Genomic DNA, 18,968 nt, shown 5'->3' with positions numbered 1-18,968 from the left:
TCTGCATGCCCTCCAAACATGCTACCTCCTCCTGAAAGTGATGGGATAGAGGAAGGCATTATTCATTTGTCACTTGAGAACCTACCCAGTTTCACTATCAGCTTTTTGAAAGGCACTGGCACACTATAAGAGTCTGAGTTCATCGCAGCCTTCCTTCTACAATCCCTGCTGTACAGGATTTGTTAGCCCGAGGTATCTGCTGTACTAATCAATGTCAGTAGCACCTGAAAACATGCTTCTCAGAAACATTTTCGGAGGCCTGCTTTTGTACCAGTGCCTGCAACGAACTGATTCGCTTAGATAGGTGGGTGAAAATGTGTTGTTCATTTTACACAGATATCCATTTTCTACTCCCTGTATTCTTTTTGCCTTTTAACACCTAAGATTTATCATGTGGAAATTCTCCCCCTTCCTAACTGTTCCCAGACAGCGTGCTGCCATTTTGGCATCCCAAGTAACAAAGGAGGGAAAGGGTTGTCTTCTGTGCGCATCTCCTTTGTGCTGTATTAATCACAGAAATTAAATTTAGTTGTTTGTGCCTGGAGTAACTTGGCAAGGGAGGCTGAGGCAAGAACACCCTTTGTAAATAAAATTGTTAAACCGAATACAAAGTTTTGTATGGCCCTTTATGGGAGCATGCTCTTGGGACTCCCCAAAAATCAATAGACAAAATAGAAAACAGTAAATCAAATCAATAGAGTTTCTGCTCAGCTGTAGAAGTGAATAATTTACCTCATAGGTAGTTCTGGTTTTAGAGGGTAGCCAAGATCTGTGGTGAACAGTGAGAACAGGGACCATGGAGCAGTTCAGTCCCACAGCAGCGGAGTGAGAATCTGGAGTGAACCGAGTACAGATGGGCTGGACAGGAGAAACAGTAAAAAAGTCTCTTCCCCAGAGATGAAAAGATTATGTCAGTCTTCTCTGCAATGGTACAAATTTAGGTCTGTGACATGGCATTAGACTGCCACAGTATGGCAGGACACCCTCTAGCCTCTCCTCTGCCTTAGTTTCCCTGTTAGTATTCCCAGTTTACTCTAGTGGTTTATGGCTTCAAGGTCAGGTAGCTTGAAAAGGCCAACCCACCCCTGTCCCTCTGGTCTTCCCTCACAGAGTAAAAGCCTGAAGACGAGGTAGTCACACACAGCACTCCCCAGCACAGCCAAGTCCAATCTGCAGTGCCCCCAGAACAGCTCATTAACTTGCTCCCTGGGCTGAGCTTTCAGGTTCAGCCTTCCCTGTCTGCTGTGGCTCAACCTCTGCACAAAGCCAGGGAACTCTGGTTAACCAAACTTGTCTCAGATAGTTTCAGTTGGTAGCTTCCCTACTTCCAGTTCCCAAATAAGAGTTCCCACCTTTCAGCCCTTCTTGCATGTGAGATAAAAAGCGAATTGTACTGGTGCAGTTTAGTGCCTACTGTAGGCAGTGGAAAGATGGTATTTTAAAAATGATAAAATGTTGAATTGGTAGCACTTTTTATTTTATTATACCTGCATACGCAGCAGTTACTTCTGAAATGCAATGAAGTCAGTGACTAGAGCCTCTCATGGCAGGATGTGGCGGGGGGAGCTGCACAAGTGTCTTGATGGATAAGATACAGGGCAAAAGTGGAGACAGCCAACTCTCTGATGGAAAGACTAAGTGAAGAGGAACAATGAGAAGCAATTTGTACCTACACACAGCAATCAAAGTGAAAACCCTGGGGTTTGAGAAATAATAGCTCATGATAACCAGAAGGTAAAAAAATGTGGTCTCATCTGATATTAAAGAATTACCATCCTTATCCACAAATAATAGGACTATTGTTTTCAAACTATCCCCAGAAAATACGTATACTGCCCTAATGGCTTTGCAGCTATTTTTCCTGGCACATACTGTCTTGTCTTACAACATCCCTGTGCAAGAAATCCTGTCCTTTCTAGAAGTATCATCAGTGATTCTGTTAGAGGAAAAAAAAAAAAAAAAAAAAAAGGAAAAACAAGACAAGATTAAAATCACCAGTAAAATCACCAAAATTTCAAAATCTTCTGTTGGAATTGTTTCTAAAGACAGCCTGAAAGAGTGAGTGCAGGTGAAAAACACCAGCGGATGTTTTAGCTGAATCTGTCATAGATTTCAGTGACAAGTGCCCTGCCAGAGACAAAATGGCCAGTGGCAGCTGAAGCAGGAGGTGGCTCAGACTACAGCAGTGGGCAGGATTTGGACAGGGTTTGGGCAGGACCGTTGAGAACAGAGATGTTCTGAGGCATTTCTCCCTGCTGCAACTTGAGCCTCTAACACAGAGTCCAAAATCAAACAGACCTAATGCTTAAGCTAGAAGAGAATCCACTGCAGCTCTGTAATCAGTGTCTCTGTGTACAGAGGTGTAAAGCCATATATTTCTTTATAAACTGCTCTGCTAGGGCTATCATCCAGCCTGTCATCACCTTGGACTTTGATTCCCCAAGTGTTCATGTGAGGCCTGTACAGAAACAGAGCTGCTTCTTTGTCTAGCTTTCTGCAGTAAGGACTGTGTTAATACCTACTCTGCTAAATGCCTCATCTGGATCCTCATGGACTTTTGTTTCAGTTGCTATGACATCCTTTCTCTCTGACCTTGATTAACGGAATGTAACAGGCAATTATCACAAGGATGCAGACAGGATGCAAGTGGGTTGATGTGGCTGTGCAAGCAGTTAACACCGTGACTACGTCCCACCCAGTCTAAGCCCTTTTCAGCTGGATCCTGCCCTCTCCCAGATCATTGCTTTGATGGCTATTGCTGGGCATCATCTTAGCTCCCCATTTTCTATTAAATCATATATATATTGCCAGTCTTTGCATCCAAGGGCCTCGATGGGATGTCTATCTCTAGCTTACCTGTCATCTTTCAGACAGTGCTGGCTTTCCAGCTCTCATACTCTGTCAGCCAGTGATGCTCATTTCCATCGTTCACTTAACACAGCTACCAACATGCATGATTTACTTGTCTTCATGCAGTTCCTCATGCTGGTGGCAGTGGCAACAAAAGACACTGACACTAACTAGGCTACAGGCATACAGAGCCTCCTGGCTGTATTGTCCATGCTGACCTACATTGTCTTATTCTTACCTGCTACTTTCCTGCCAGTATGCCTTCACTCTTCTCTCCATATACTTTGGTAAGTCCTCTGGAACAGAGATTTTTCACTCCATGCTGGTATAATGCTAACATTTCTAGGCATGAGAGTAATGCAGACAATGAAATGGTGGACTTGTGCTCTCCGATAACATCATAAATTTCCTCATATATACTTACTTTTTTGTTGATGAATTAGTAGTTCAGTATGGCCACAATACAAAGTCAACTGAAGCTTGTTTTTTTTTTTTTGATATGTACGTAGATTATTTTTTTTTAAGATTTTTTTAAAAAGAATACAGAGAACCTTCTGTTCTAAATCAACAAATATCTAAAAACTAAACCTATATGAACTAAAATGATGGGAAACGCTAGCACTTATCCTCAGAAAGCCAAACTTACTTTTCACTTCGCTCTAATTTTGTAGTTGTGCCTGCTTTGTACAAAACCGGCGGCATTCCTGTCCACGACTTGCAGATGATGCTTCAAATCATGAAATCACAGTTGGACAGTAATTTCACAGCACAGCAGACAAATGCAAACAAACATGCCATCTTTATTAAACTTATATGTTTTTCACTGAAAGTGTATGTGAAATTCACGTGTGCTTGGGAAGACTTTGCACTGTATTCTCTCTGCTCTTTATAGATGACTACCACTTTACTTGAAACAGCAAGCCACACTAAAACCATGCATCTTTAAATATAGAGTGAGTTTCTGGGCCTGATTACCCAAAGCAGTTGAGCTATTTCACACAGAACCATACCCCTTCCTTCTTGTGCCAACTGATATTTCAGAATGTCACCAGCAGGAAATGACTGACATCTCCCTGTCTAATGAAAACCTGGATCCCATGCTGAAAGACATCACATTTAGACAAGCCTTATCTCACTTATGAAGGATTGAGCATCTTCTTTTCCTGGTAAGAAAAGGAATGCTTTCTCTTTCTCTGCAGTTTCAGTAGGGGGACATAAGACCGCAGAACACATCAATAAAGAATGGACACAGAGGCATTTCTCCCTGATTACAGAAACATCTTTTTTGTTGTTTTTGATTACAGGAACATTTTGCAGCATTTAGTAACAAAGGGTATTTTTTTTCAGAGCAAAATTCTCATCACCTTCTTTGCTCCCCCCAAAAAACATTACTCAGTCAGAAAGTTAAGACTCTGCCCTCCTTACCTAAAGGCTTTTTTATTAAATAAAAGCATTGTTGCTGCCTCATACACAAGAAGCAAAGGTGCTTGATTTTATCATTGTTTATTTGTAGTAACCAATTGTCAGGGGGAACAAGTAGTGACAAATAGTCATGTCTCGCTTACACATTCAACTGAAAATGGCAAGTTCAAAAAACCCTCGCCATGCAATCAGTACAACCTATTGATTGCTATTGCATTCCTGACTATGAACATACTTGATCTATTTGGTATTTTGTTTTCAAATTCACTGACTTGTGGCGGAATTACTTTCTTGCATTTCTTTTCAAGTGAGAAAAACTGAACTCTTGATTTTACATTTCCCAGGGAAACATCCTTGTGCAGCAATCAGAACTAGTTACTGTCATCAGACAGCTGGAATGGTCTTGATGTGCTCCGGAGTCTTGCAGACAGCAAGTCAACAACGATCACGTTGGCTACTCTGTAAAAAGAATAGAAAAATAATCTCAGAGCAGCATTCAGAAGTTATGTACCAAAGAGATTCAGACCTATTTTCTGAGCATATTTCACACATAAGGCACAGTGTGTCTTTTAGGACTTGACTTCACAGTTCACCAGAACAGATATTCCACAGAAGGTATGGAAAGTTTCTGGGTCATTCTGCCCTTACAGAAGTAAGCTGTTTTGCACTTTCATTGTGGATGAACTCCTCAGGTAACATAGATCAACCCAGGGATGGCAGCCAGGATCAGCCGAGACTCTCAGCTATCTGACAAGCCCATGATCTCAGGGCAGGTCTGAGGTAAAACTGTGGAGAAAAAAAAAAAAAAAAAAAAAAAACAAACAGCAAGTCAGGGGCAGTGAGAGTACCCAGAGCCAGACCAGTGAGGTCCAGAGCCAGGCACAAGCAGAGCTGTGCCAGAAACGGATACACAGTGAAGGGCCAGACCCACACTTAAAATGGAGCCCTATAAGCAGAGGGGTGGATGGGCCCCCAGGCAAGGCCAGCCAGGGCAATTAAGACCTATTAACAGTGTCAGGGTCCTGACAGATGCTGCTTCTCAAGTTCTTGAGAAAGCCTTACTAACTTCTTCCTGCTAAAATGAAGTCTTAATAAATGAGCACATTTCTCAGGTACAGAGTGCTTACTGCCTTGCACTTAACTGCTCCTTAATACCCATCTAACATCTGGCCATTTATTTAGGGTCTTAATTTTAGAATCTTCTAACATTTTGGAAATTTTGAGCAAAAGATCTCAAGGGATATTTTTACTTCAAATCATCTGTTTCATTACATTAAAGGAAGATAGCGGGGTTTAATTAATATGCCTAAGAACAGAAGAATACCAGAATGACCATTCTGAGTCAGTCCCCAGCTCCAACCTCCAACATCAGGCTCAAAGCAGCATGCTAGGAAAGAGTACAAGAATATGGTGAGATTGCTGCCAGAATAAACCTGCTGAGACACAGGCTCTTTACCTCCTTTTTCCTAGTAACTGGAAGAGAAATCATTCCTCTCAAAATGTCACTCATGTTTTAGTGAGGCTTCTTTTGTGTAGATTATAAATAGTCTTATTAGAAGCTCTGATTTTTAGGATTTGAAGATCTGAACTCTGGGACTAGTATTACAGAGAAGTGCTTGCAACTGAAGCACTCAGAATGGCTAGCTGAGCATTTCAGAACAGGGGTTTTACACACTGCCCCATAGGTTGTTGGGCATTTAGTCCTTTAATGATCACCTGTGCTACTGCCTTCTGGTGCACTGGTTCCTGAATTTCTCCTCTGTACTTGTGATCACTTGATGCACTTTCATCAGATTAAGATGGTTGGGCAAAAAATTTGAAAAGAAACATTTCAGCTTTATTATGGAATATCAGATACTCCATATCCCACTGATGGTACATTTTGCTCTCTTCAGTTTTGGGTTTTACAAATACGTGTTTTGTTTCAGTTGAATCTTACAAATTGTGTGTAGAATCCAGCAACTGAGCTGGATTATTTAAGTTCTGTCATTTCTGTAGGAGCAGCAGTTTTCAGTCACATGTAGCTAGCAATTTTTATGACATATGAGCCAAGATGAAACTCAGCAGTTTGCCTTGATCATTTTCTCTCTGTACTGTTGAAAGGACTTCAAATATCAGTACTCCTGTTAGCAACTTACATTAGAAAAATGGAGTGATGACTGTAGTATGAAAAAGCTCTTTCAGAGGTTTGGTTCCTTCCTCCCCCTTAACAATAAGTGTTTGAAAAACATGGTGTAGACGTAATGACATGCTACAGACTGGGCAGCAATGAGGACCAACAAAAGCCTGTAACTCTTATTTCCAGCTGCCACAGAAGTGAAAGGAACAGACACCTTTATTTACCATATGTCTGACCAACAGGTGCTCTTTCCCCACCAGATTTTGCCTGAACATGCCTGAGAGTCACTTGATTATAAAACTATACTGACCCAATGTTTGTGAAGATGTAGATTGAACTTGTGTGGAGGTATTTGATCATTAAGTGCAGCTGTTACTGAAAGTCATTATTGGAACATACAATCCAATGAGAATCTTGCAAGCTTTAATAAGAACAGTGTCATTCTGGGTTGACTGGGGCCATTGATTAGTATTACAAACAGTGTAGCAGTAAAAGCACATTTTTCCAGTGATTTTACCTGGTATGATTTTTATCTTGTTTGATAAACAAGATCATCTGCTTCCCTGGGACAGTGTCCAGTTCTGGGTTCCCCAGTACAAGAAAGATGCAGACTTACTGGAACAAGTCCAGCACAGGGCCACATGGCTGGTGAAGGAACTGGATCATATTTTGTATGTGGAGACAGCTATGAGACTCTTCAGCCTGCAGAAAAAGTGGCTTTGAGGCTAAGGTTCGATATCAATGTGATTAAATATCTGGTAGGAGGGAATGAAAAGGAGAGACAGACTCTTCTCAGTGATTTCAAGTCCAATAAAAACAAAAACTAAACAACAAAACAAAAACAAGTTCCCTCAGAACACTAGAGGGTGGTCAACCACTGGGACAGGTTGTCCAGAGAGTTAGGGGAGTTTTGATCTTTAAGAATATTCAAAACCCAACTCACTGTAATCCTGAGAAGCCTGCAGGGAACCAGCTGTAGCTTACCTTGCTCGTGAAGGGAGTAGACTAGATGATCACAAAAGGTACTGTCCAGTCTCAGTTTCTTTCTGACTGCACAAAGAAAACTAAATTCTTATTTACCAGACAGCTACTAGCCAGAACAGCAGGAGGAACATATCAACAAGTCTAATGTGGATAATATAAAAACAACAGTCCCGCATGCTAACAAGCTCAGAACTCAGCTTCAGGCACACACAAAAAAATAAGGAAGAGAAAATCTGAGAAATCTTTCTCCTACCACACAGTGAATGCTGACATGAAGAGTTAAACACTGGATACTTATTCAGGCTGCTAATTCCATTCATACTTTCAGAATAATGTAATTCAGAACTTGATAGCATTTAGCTGTAACTTTCTCAATTCATAGACATAAACAAATGGTAGCCCAAGTATATTTTTGAAGGGATGCAAGACATGGACTCCTGAGGGCTCTTGAACAGAAGACATTTATTACCCTTTTTCACTACTACATATACTTTCCCCATAGCCCCACGTGCTGTCCACACGCCCACATCTGTTATACAATTGGTTAGAGACCCTCAGACATGTGCCTCAAGCCAGCCAGCAATTGCCCACTGCCCCAAAGCTCATCTTTAACACAGCAGCCAATTTACTTTATCTCAACCTTGCTCAAGTTGTCATTTCTACCACTTGTTTTCTCATTATCTCTAATTCAGGGACACGTGAAACAGCATGGAACCACCTGCAAATTCCTTTCCCACTTATTTTTCGCAGCACTTTGCCATATACTAATAGCTCCTTCCTTGAAATGAAGTATGCTAATGGACAAGTCAGAGAAGTTCTTTGTCCAACCATCTGCTAGTTGTTTTCCTGTTCTGTCACTTGAGAAGTCACAATGGAAGCACCTATTGTCATTTAGTATCTATTAATATATTTAACTGTTAGCATACATTTTACACTCAATTTTGAGTAACAGAAGATTTTACTAGATAAAACACTTTGTAATAAGAAAATGTAGTATGTTGAGTTAGCTCCTTTATTGCTGTCCAGTAGTCTACAGCAACCTCTCCCTTTATTGAAAAGAAGTTCTACTAGAAATGTATTTGTTTCACGTTAGAAAAAGTAGATTTAGTACCATTCTGATACAAGAACATGGTTGTCTGCCAAAGGAAGCTTCTAAGATGCTAAGGAAACCCCCATGAGACAAGGCCCATGTCCTTCATCAGAATAGCCATGCCTGCTTTAATTGATATGTTTTGCTAGTGGACACAATGCACAGATGTTCTTGGTAGCACAGGTGCCCCTCTCCAGCTGAATACAAGACAATTATAGCACAATATCAATTTAAGAGTATTTTCAGACAATAAAAAGCAGGAGCATCCACTTCCACACATGTAATTACTCTGACAACTTCTGTGCAGACGAGCACTTAGTGTTCATTGTTAAACTGAATCTGAGTTTCAGGCCAGTGGTCCTTCTGCAGCACCAGGGTTCCTGCAGGTAAGGAGTATGTCAGTCTGGCAGCTTGGGCTTCCCTGCATCAGCTCCACACAGCCCTGGCTGTTAAAGACCATAGTGATTGGCTTGCCAGGTCTTTCACCCTTCTCTGAACTATTTCTCTTCAGTATCTGACATCCTTGTGTTGATTGAACAAGATATAGAAACAACCCCCCTCTTTGACTGTTACTTTTTCTAAAGAAAATACAGTTATTCAGTGGACAACAGTCCAACTGCTTTGAAACTTTTCTGCATTTAAGGAATAAAGCTTTCTTCAGGCTAGTCTGCAATTTCTAGAATTCTACCAAATATTTTTGTTTATAACAGATGTTTATCATGTTTTGCCAGAGGCTTGAACAGTTGGCAGCTTTTCCTAAGCATCAACTGTTAGCACAAGAAGTACAGGAAAGCTGACATACCTGCCCTTTTACAACAAATCATGATGAAGAACATTGCCAGCTATAATATGAATTTTTCATTTTCCCTTTACTGAATTTCAGAAGAAATTTAGCATTTACTGCAATGAGTTAGCATTGTACGAGGCAGGAGATTAACACTGAATTAGCAGGAGGTTTAGTTGCTTAAATTCAGGGTACAACTTCACACTGATTTATTTTCCAGTAAATAAATACTACTGAGTTGATTGAAATTAAATCTTTTTCCTTCACAGGTAAGATACGCCTTCCAACAACCTGCATCCACCCAAAGAACTTTCTGCTGCACTTCAAAGTGACTGCTTAACTCTAGGTCTCCTTGCAGAAAAATAATGGCTAAAGAGGTGACAAGATCTAATGCAGAAAGGCATAACCGGGACATGTGGAACCAGGTATGTTTAAAACTGTTGTTTTGTAACTCCTCTTGCACAGTCACCTGCACTTGATAATTTAGAACATGCACAGGCCTTGCTTTACATAGGCATGTGACATTCATATTATCCTTTCCCACAACTGATGGAGGTGACACACATTTCTAACAATTAACTCAGGTAGCTAGATCTTAGAGAAATTTAATAGATAATTTAATTGAGTAACGTTTCTCAAAAATACTATTTAGTCCTTCAAGGAATCTGGCCTTGACAAATGGTATAGATTATCGGTGCTAATGGCCTGAATACATCCAATTAGAACTGTAGAACAAAAATAATGAGGGACTTAAAAACATAGGTGATAATTAGGTTAGTCAACAAAGTGTCTGTGGTCTAACCAAAGACATAACCTATAAGACACCTGTAGAATAGCATGCAAATACGATATATTTGATCTGTACTGAATATGGAGGTGCTAATGACTGAAGTATATTTGTTCAATACATAAAGTAATTGGAAAATGCAGAATAGGAGATGATAGCTAGAGCAACATGCACATTGTACAAATTACTAGTTAAAAGCAGCTTTATAACCTTTAGATTCAAGGGACTGAGGAGCTAGATCTGGTTGTGTGGGGATTGGTCACAGCCTGGATAGCACCCTACTGTAAGGCCCTGAATGGAACACAAGTCTAGCAGCCGTTATGTACCTGGGCACTGCAGACAGCTCGGTCCCTCAAAGGGGTGGCATGAGGAGCAAATGGCTGTTGCAGTGGGTGAGGAGGAGGCAGCTCCAGCATCATCAGCAGCTTGCAGTCCCTTGACAGCAGTAACAGCCAGGGCCAGAGCAGCTCGTGGCCAGTGGCAGAATCAGGCTCTAGAAGGAACAACGAATATGAAACACCACCATTACCTTAGATAAAAGGAAAACTCAAGCATGCACAGCATTACATTTTTGCCCTACCTTGAGTTTTCTGAAGTTTAGCACAAATTCCTCTTCCACAGAAAGTAGCTGGAAAGGGCATAACATTTAGTTGATTATTACAAAAACAGTAGTTACGGGGAAAACAGGACAGTGGAATAGGACAGACGAGCAGAGGAAGGGAAGGAGCCTAGCAAGGAACCAAATCAAGCAGTAACATACCATTCATCTAATAACAGTAACAAGAGGTGCCAGGTCTTTATATTTTAAGAGCAGAAATAAATCTACTCACAGCATTAATCGGTAATGCTTGAAATCAATACCGTAACAAACTAATGGATCTGAAAAGTCATTAGTGGTGCGTAGGAAGCTTACTTCCTAAAAGTAATCTGCATGAACATTAACATTAGAGCTAGTCAGAGAATATATAATTTTGCCTGTGCAAAAACTGATATTAAATCTTCCCAATTAATCTGAAAAGCAAATTATTCCTATAAAAATCATAAAATTCCTTTTAATAGGTCCCTCAAAATTTTGGGGGTAAAGCTTCTGAAGTAAAACATTTTTCTCAAAAATATTGAGGAAGAAAACAGATTTAACTTTTTCAGGATTACCTCAGTAAAATTCTTAGAAAATATCTAGCTCAACTGTCTTTTACTGATGGGCAATATGTAGAAATTTATTTTAGTAAAGCTCTATCTAGCAGCAAAAGTTAATGATATGGGAAATAATGAAGTACAGTGACTACACCATCTTGATTCCTTTGCTTTTAGCTAGATAAAGCCAAATAAATTTCTGTTGTATCAGGAAACTGAAAGACTGCGGCATTACAGGAACATTGTTGCAGACTTCATTATTCTTTAGTCTTACCATAACCCTTGGAAACTTTCTTCTAATAAAGAAAATCAAATGTATTTTTATAAGGAATATCTACTGACACTGAGCATGTTGATCTTGCTAATGGTTTTGTCATAATACTTACATGAGAGGATTACAACTTCGTAATGAAAGTTTGTCACTGAAATTATCTGTTCAAAGAAGGGACTCCTCTGAAAGAGCAGCTGTACTTCATCAAGAATGTCCTTTGCATCCAAAGCAGATGAAAAAGGTCACTCCCAGGATTTGCTCATGGAAGTGATTTAAAGATCAAAGCCGAATTTCCTTAAGTGGTGTATTCTTTATTGCAGCGCTGGATGCACGGGGGATCCTTCCGCCTATCGTGCATGTTCGAAGTGACAAACTATCTCGTATTTATACAGCGAAACAATGAATATTCAATTAGCACCTATACATATTCATTACATAACCCCGCCTACCCTCACTTCGTATGCTAATTAGCTTATCAGTCCTTGCGCTTGCGCAAAGCCTTCCAAGAATTGTGGGCCAGGGTCTCCAGGATGTGGGCAGTGGTCTCTGGGAGGAAGGCTGTAGGTCTTCCTCGTAATGCACTTTCTTAATCGGTTGTTTTCCAGGCTGTAAAAATGCTGAGTTGTCTTTCGGTTTAACTGGGGGTCGGCGGATAACAGGATGTCTCAATTAACAGGACATAACAGACAGTTGACTCAAGTTATCTCAAGTCTCAGCCTGACTGAGTGTTAACGGATAATGGGGTGTTTTCAAATAACAAAATGCTTAAACGTAACAGAAGGTCTATGGATAACAAGATGTTGTTTACTTTGTCCCTGCTAACTTTTAATCACAAGTTCTATTCTATCCTAAAGTAAGTTTATACAATATCAATCCACAAGCTTTATTCTATCCTAAAGTGAGTTTATTCTATATCAGAAGACAGATCCTGCTATTATAAGTCGATACTTGTTGCCATCCTGTTTCTGTGCTCATTCCTATCATTTATGACCCTACAGAAGACAGCTCTGTTCTGGAAAAAAAAAAATACTCTGAAATTCTGTATGAATTATTTTTAAAAGTAACCTGCAAACATACAAGACCTTCGGAACATAGCACAAATGCTGATTGTTACATTTCTTTTCACCCTATGGGAGATTTAGTAACTTCAAGCACTACTATTAATTTGCTTGTGTTTTATCCTTTCAGTCCATTTCTTTTCTTCCTTCTTTATGCCTCAAAGTTGCTATTTTCTAGAGAAGTGTATTAAAAGAACCAAGTGTGAGATCTAACTGGAAATAACAAATTCTAATAAAACTGATTTCTGAACACCTGGCAAGTTCCAGAAGCATTTAGAGATAAAAATATATTTTAAAACATTACAGAAAACCTGTAAGAACCTGTGTAACATAGCTTAACATAATTGCTATCACTTATTATCTATCAAAACTCATAATGTAGTCCCAAGCTAAAAGGACATAAAGTTTATAGTAAATACTAAAGTATGTGTTAAATTGCATTAATTTTAATGGTATCTGTGTGTTGCAGATTAAACACAGTTACTTTATCAATCTTTCTTCTTGTTAGAAAAGTAAATATTAATATACCTGTTTCACTAACAGATCCTTGCTAAAGAAGTGAATAATTTACAGTACACAAAGTCTGGAGGTATGGCTGTAACGAAGTCGACTAAAGTATACTCTGGGTAAAAGCAAAAACTGCCATTAAACCCCACAATGATAAGGACTGGAAAGAGGGTTGAGTTCTTTCAAGAGTTAATATATTAAGATAGAACCACTTTATATGATGTAGTACATACCAATCTACCAGTTCAGAGTATGTCATCCTAGGGGGTTTGAAGCCAGTTGAAAACACTAGATATACACTAGTAGAAGAAACTAGCAGTGGGATGGGCCCTCAAAGAAATTGTGCTCAGAATTACTTAACTAGCATTCTGTGAAAGACAGAGTTCAAGCATCAGTTCATTTATTTAAAATACACTTTTCTGTTCTTGTTGCACTGTAAGTTTTTCCTTAATGCTGAAATAACTTCTACTCCCACCATTCCCCTTACTCTGGTTTTCTGGACAGACACCACCCCCTCCCCCCCGCATCGTTCTTTCATTTTCTTCCCATCCTTCATTTCTTCTTTTATTCCAAATGGCATCTTTCATTCATTCTCCTCATTCTTACTTAATCCTTTCTTCATTTTGATATATTTCAGTCTGGGAAAAAATAAATATTTACCTTTGTAGGAAACTGGAAAAGCACAAAAGCAAGCTATTTTTCATAACAGGATAACAGGGAAGTGGTGAACCATGTCTGCAGCAGCCTAATTTCTGGAAACAGAACAGTCCTTGAAGGGAATTAGTCAGAGTTCATCTGCCAGTCCCACTGATTGTGCATTCAGGAACTCTTTGTGTGCTCAGAAAACTAAGAAGCACGCTAACTTTGTAACAAGACCTTTGAGACGCTATCACTGCAACATTTAGCACAAATTTAAGAACTTATTAGCTAATTAACAAAGAATACATTGTAGAGATATTAATGACAAAACGAGAACAAGGAAGCATGGATTTCCCTCACAAACACACATTACTACATGTTGCTGCATGCAGTGCACCAGTTGAATTACAGTCATTTGGAACAGCCTGCATTTACTCTGAAATTAACAATTTTTAAGAAGGTTCATGCCCAGTGCTAGAAAAATGTAACTAGATATAAGACCCTTACTAAATACATTTTGACATTTTATTCCCACTTCAGTTTTAAAACAATATCGTTCTGTTTTTAGAAGCTCAAAAAAGAAAATGGAATTCTTTTAACAAATAGCATTAAACTAAAGGAAGTTTTGGAGGTACTTAGTAAACTTTTTTTTTATAGTCTAATACAATCTATTGAAAACTAAACAATGTAACTGGGTTGTGTGTTGTTCCTTCATTTGATTACATTGTTCAAGCAGATGCAATCACAGCAAGATTAACTTGTCTCTGATATAAGACACAGGGCTCAGCCAGAGGCAGTTGTTAGTTTGATATCTGTTTTATATGCAATTACCTGTTTTCAAGTCAGAACTATCTGACATGAACAGGGGGTAGCTTGTTTTACATGTAAGAAGGGCAAGCTAATTTCTCTGAATATGGTTTCATTTGACACTTTTACATTGAAAGTATTTGAAAGGGAACAATCCCCGTACTTACTACCTACTTTATCACATGACAATACTACAGTGCCTTGACTTCATCTTTTCTGCAGCAAGATATCCAGTATATATTTGTTACTTTATAGGAAATACCTTTCTTTAGTGAAATGATAGCCTCAACTATCAACTGAAGGCTTTCTGAAACAATACAGCAATAAGTGTTGTAGCAAAGAGTTCAAGTCCTTAGAAAGACCTCTTGCCCATTCACAGTTCTTTTGTAATACATATTCTGTACTCACCTCTTTCCTTTCTTTGTTCTCATCTGCAATAAAAACATACAACAACTTTCTGAATCTATAGGAAAATAGTGTTCTACCACTGAGCCTATCCTCTCATCAGAGAGCCCATGGAGGACCAGGTTTCTCATACTTCTTTCTCCCTTGGTTCAACTTTGAAAACAACACTTGTTTCAATCTCAGTAGTATCTCTCTTAATTCCCCCCACCATCATTTGGCAAAAAAAAAAAAAAACACAAAACACATCATTTGGTTCGAGTAATTCTCAGTGCTTGAAAAGCAAGTTCCTCCATAACATACCATTCATTAACATTATTAGATTATATTATCTATTAGATTATGATTAATCACTAAGATCTCTAGGAAATTTAAGTGAGGCACATACTGCTTGTTACTTAAAGCCACCTGCTGTAGTAAGGTTGGAAATTATTCAGCTGCTATGAAACAGTACCATATGATCAGATTTTTTTGCTAGCCCACTTACCAATTTGATTATATCAAGAGGGAAAAACAGCAGCAAAAGCATTTCTTAATTGTTAGAAAGACAAGGGAAAAAAAAAAAAAAAAAAAAAAACAGAACAAATCACCAGTGAGGAACACCACCTCATGATCATTCACCACTTAAGAAAGGTCCTCAGTTGGAAGTTGCACTAAGGTTTTTTGATATCTTTACGGCCAACTTGGTTCAACAAAGGAAGGAAACCATTACAGTAATCCACAGTAAGCATCAACATTTGTTTCTATCCCTTTTCATAACGTACTACAGCACTGTCCAATTCAGACTGTAAGTTGTGATTAGCAAAGAAAACACCAGTTAGGCTGTTTCTCAGGAATCCTATGGCTCTGTCACAAAACTAGAGTTACAACAAGAGAGACCAATCCATGCAAAGTTAAGCTTGAACATAAGTAGCCTTTCCTAAGCAGAGCTCTATTGCAAGGACTCTGACTTGAGTTCAAACAGTAGTAGTAGCTCTCAGTTGCATTTTCTAGAAGCAATGTTTAGGTATAATAAATCAACACAGCCTAACACACACTGGTGATACTCACTCAACATCCATCACCTAAAATTGTGAGTTGAGAGGACCTGTACATACTTAACTCTATTACCTCCTTCTGATCTAAGAGGAGCAAGCCTTGAAACTCTTGACCAGTGTGGTAGTTTTACCATGCTGGGCAGCTAAACACCACAGCTGCTCTCTCACTCCCCCTCCTTAGATGAGGAGGGGAAGAAGTAAAGCAAAGAACAACTCATAGGTTGCAATAAGGATAATTTAATTAAAGGGAAATAATAATAATAATTGAAGAAAGATTATTATGAACTAAATAATTTAACTAAAGGGAAATAAAAAGGGAAGTGGGAAAAGGGGAAAAAAAGGAAAACAAATAAAACAAATGAAGGCTATGTGGAAGTGCAGAGGACAGAAATTACTCTCTACTTCCCACAAATGAGTGATGATTGACCATGTCCTTGAAGCAGGGCATCAACACATAGCCGGTGCTCGGGAGGAGGACCGATGTTTTCACAAGAGCCCACCCCTCCCCTCTTCTTCCTGTTTCCACCTTTTATTGCTGAGTGTGACATCATATGGTATGGAATATCCCTTTGGTTGGTTTAGGTCAGCTGCCCTGGTGATGTTTCTCTTCTCACTTTTTGCCCACCCCCTAGGAGGATTGGAGAGAGGCCCGATGCTGTGCTAGCACTGCTCAGCAGTAGACACAACACTGGTGTGATAACACTGCTGTTCAGCTACAAGTGCAGAGCACAGTACTGTATGGGCTGCTGCCGGGAAAGGTAACATTCCAGACAGACCCAGTACAACCAGAAATGAGCTCAAGCAGAGTCCTTGTCTTTCAGCTTTTTAAGTGCCTAAGAATCACAATGATACCAGGGATATTATCATGTTACAAGTAACAGATTGGATAGAATTGTTTATGGGCTTATCACTTAATTGTGGAAACTCTTACATGTATCAAGTATTAGTTCAGTAATAACTCAAAGTATGTAGGAAAAGCATTAACACCAATTTGAGTTTCATGCAAGAAGCAAGTGCAAGTTAAACAATACCGTGATAAAAAAAAATGTGAATAAGAGCATCACGGTTACAGGCAGAGGGAAATACTTTCCTAATGAAGTAGGATAATTGTATATAAGGCTTAAATTAACCTATAATTATCATTTACAGTAAAACTGAGCGTAACAATCTGAATTAGTGCGTAAAGACTCTGAAAAATAGCAGAAACAATATGCAATGCAACAGTATGAAACTCTTACTTTCTTACAATAGAAGGGTTTTAAGCGTGATTCACCTATGGAAATATTATTCAATTAATTCTGTTCCTGTAGCCCATATTGAATTACTAGCATTCATTTAAGAATATAAGAGAATAGGAGTACTTAACTCAAGATACTGCTTTCAACAAGTGAAACCAATGCAGAAAGTTTTGTGCCAGGAAACATAGAGGAGCAGCAGCTCCCCAAAGAGCTACAAACCAGACATGGTAGCAGTCAGGAGAACCAGAACTTCCATCAGCCAAGGCCCAGCCAGTCCCCTGCACCTCAGAAAAACAAGCAGGAGAAAAATCAGCCCAGGGAAAGCAACTAGCAGTGTTAATCTTCATATGTACTCTTAAGAGCAATAGAGGATTACGTGATCTAAAATCAAGTTAAGGAACCACATCAGAATTAGATCTAAGGGATATTCAAGGTCAGATATAACTTAAAAAAATACACCTGAAATCACCCTAAAAAAAAAGCTTAACTCTAGCTTAACAAAATATGGCAGTACTAAAACTCACACACCAACTCAAACAAAGGGTAAGCTTTTAAGGCTGAGCTTAAATAGAACTTCTGGGCCTGTGGGCAGAAGGCGTGGGTGGAAGTACCAGCTGAAGCTGGCGAGGGCAGTTAAGGCCTGTTAGTTCACTCAAGGCACCAACATATTGAAGGTGTTTTTTGCTCCCATGAGAGTGGCTTATTTACTGCTATCTGTGCAGCTATTCTATTGCTATTTCTTGTCAGACGTGATAAAGTTTAAACAAAAGAAGAAGCCTCTCTTTCAAAGTTGCACTCTGGTTGAGCAAACTTGAAATACGTTCCCAAACATTCCTCGTGTGACATTTAAAATCACCACAAACTCTCTTCAAGCTCATGATGTGAATGATATTTAAGTTATTTTCAACTCCTCTTTTATTCTAAATTGGACTTTAACAAACCACCAGGTGAAACAGCCATGAGGCTGTTCCATGTTTCCACTCCTTTTATCAACAGAGCAAGAATATTCTGAATCAGGAAAACAGAAGGCATGTCAACACCATACAGTGCACCATGCACAGATGCTGGTTTGGATTGTGGAAGCGGAATGGAAACACCAGTACAGTACTTCTTCCAGGCCAATAACTCCTGCTGAGCACTGCTTTTCAGTAACATTAACCATTCTAACCAGAGTACAGAGCTAACTTTGTTCTGAAACTTCTTTGACTACTACTACCTTTCTCCTCTGCACAGTACAATAGCACACGTCATAGGTACATTTAAAATGATCTATAATAAAACAGACTGAGCTCTTGATTTTCCCTTTGGAGTCATTATAAAGATCCCAGATGTGGGGAAGATACACCCACAGCCTGTTCTGCAAGGCATTGCTGGACATTCTTTAAAATAGCAGTTGGAGCGAAGGAGAACTGGCCATACTGATGGAAGGATCATACTGTGGCGCTCTTGCCATTTTCCAAACAGTAGCTGTATGGCTGCAAATGAGCACAGGCAGGACAAAATGTTCTGAGCTGTCACAAGGCTGACAGAAACGTGATCACATGCTGAGCAGGCGCGAGTCATGTGCAGAGCCAGCTGTGCCAGTAACTGCTTGAAAATTAAAGTGTGGAAGCAATGGGGCCTACGTAGTCCTGTGATATCTGTTTGAAGCAGTACAATTCTTCCAAAATATCCTCGGTATACAGTGCTTGAGAAGCTGTGGATTCTCTGAACTACGTTGCTTTTTTACCTTTTGTTTAAGATAAATCAATTATATGTACCAGGGCCAGGAGTGACTAGGCCTTAATAGCAGTAACCAACCTCAGGTGGGACCTACACCCACACACATACTTACTCTCT

General features: G+C 39.4%; 1 protein-coding gene across 18 annotated transcripts; it reads right to left on the bottom strand.

Annotated features, from left to right (window-relative positions):
• Window positions 1-3,630: 3,630 nt before the first annotated feature.
• LOC311439509 (uncharacterized protein) lies at window positions 3,631-18,630 on the bottom strand. 18 transcript variants are annotated; one of them, XR_014694755.1, is made up of 8 exons: window positions 18,549-18,630; window positions 17,253-17,407; window positions 10,617-10,664; window positions 10,363-10,529; window positions 7,376-7,441; window positions 6,909-7,146; window positions 4,921-5,058; window positions 3,631-4,731 (listed from the first exon to the last, which is right to left on the bottom strand). XR_014694755.1 is itself a non-coding variant. In XM_084525315.1 (6 exons), exons 2-6 carry the CDS (start codon window positions 17,383-17,385, stop codon window positions 5,037-5,039), a joined length of 360 nt encoding a protein of 119 aa, XP_084381441.1. In that variant the 5' UTR covers window positions 17,386-17,407; window positions 17,506-17,643; the 3' UTR covers window positions 3,631-5,036. The 18 variants fall into 18 exon arrangements, 3 of the variants coding, with proteins under 3 accessions (XP_084381441.1, XP_084381442.1, XP_084381443.1); XR_014694760.1 differs by lacking the exons at window positions 17,253-17,407; window positions 18,549-18,630 and adding an exon at window positions 11,557-11,863 and having other exon boundaries at window positions 5,597-7,146; window positions 7,376-7,455; XR_014694756.1 differs by lacking the exons at window positions 4,921-5,058; window positions 6,909-7,146; window positions 18,549-18,630 and adding an exon at window positions 17,506-17,633 and having other exon boundaries at window positions 7,376-8,845; window positions 17,349-17,407.
• Between the last annotated feature and the right edge of the window lie 338 nt (window positions 18,631-18,968).

This window comes from Aythya ferina (genome assembly GCF_964211825.1).
Source record: "Aythya ferina genome assembly, chromosome: 7".
Classification (NCBI taxonomy): domain Eukaryota; kingdom Metazoa; phylum Chordata; class Aves; order Anseriformes; family Anatidae; genus Aythya; species Aythya ferina.
This window is presented reverse-complemented; position numbering and strand designations above follow the sequence as displayed.

Coding starts and splice junctions, on each gene's coding strand:
- LOC311439509 (XM_084525315.1), bottom strand. CDS start 17,385: ATGGAAGTTCTGGTTCTCCTGACTGCTACCATGTCTG. Junction 10,530..10,616: donor TAAACTTCAGAAAACTCAAG/GTAGGGCAAAAA, acceptor TGTTCCTTCTAG/AGCCTGATTCTGCCACTGGC. Junction 7,094..10,362: donor GAGCTGTCTGCAGTGCCCAG/GTACATAACGGC, acceptor CTTTTTCTGCAG/GCTGAAGAGTCTCATAGCTG.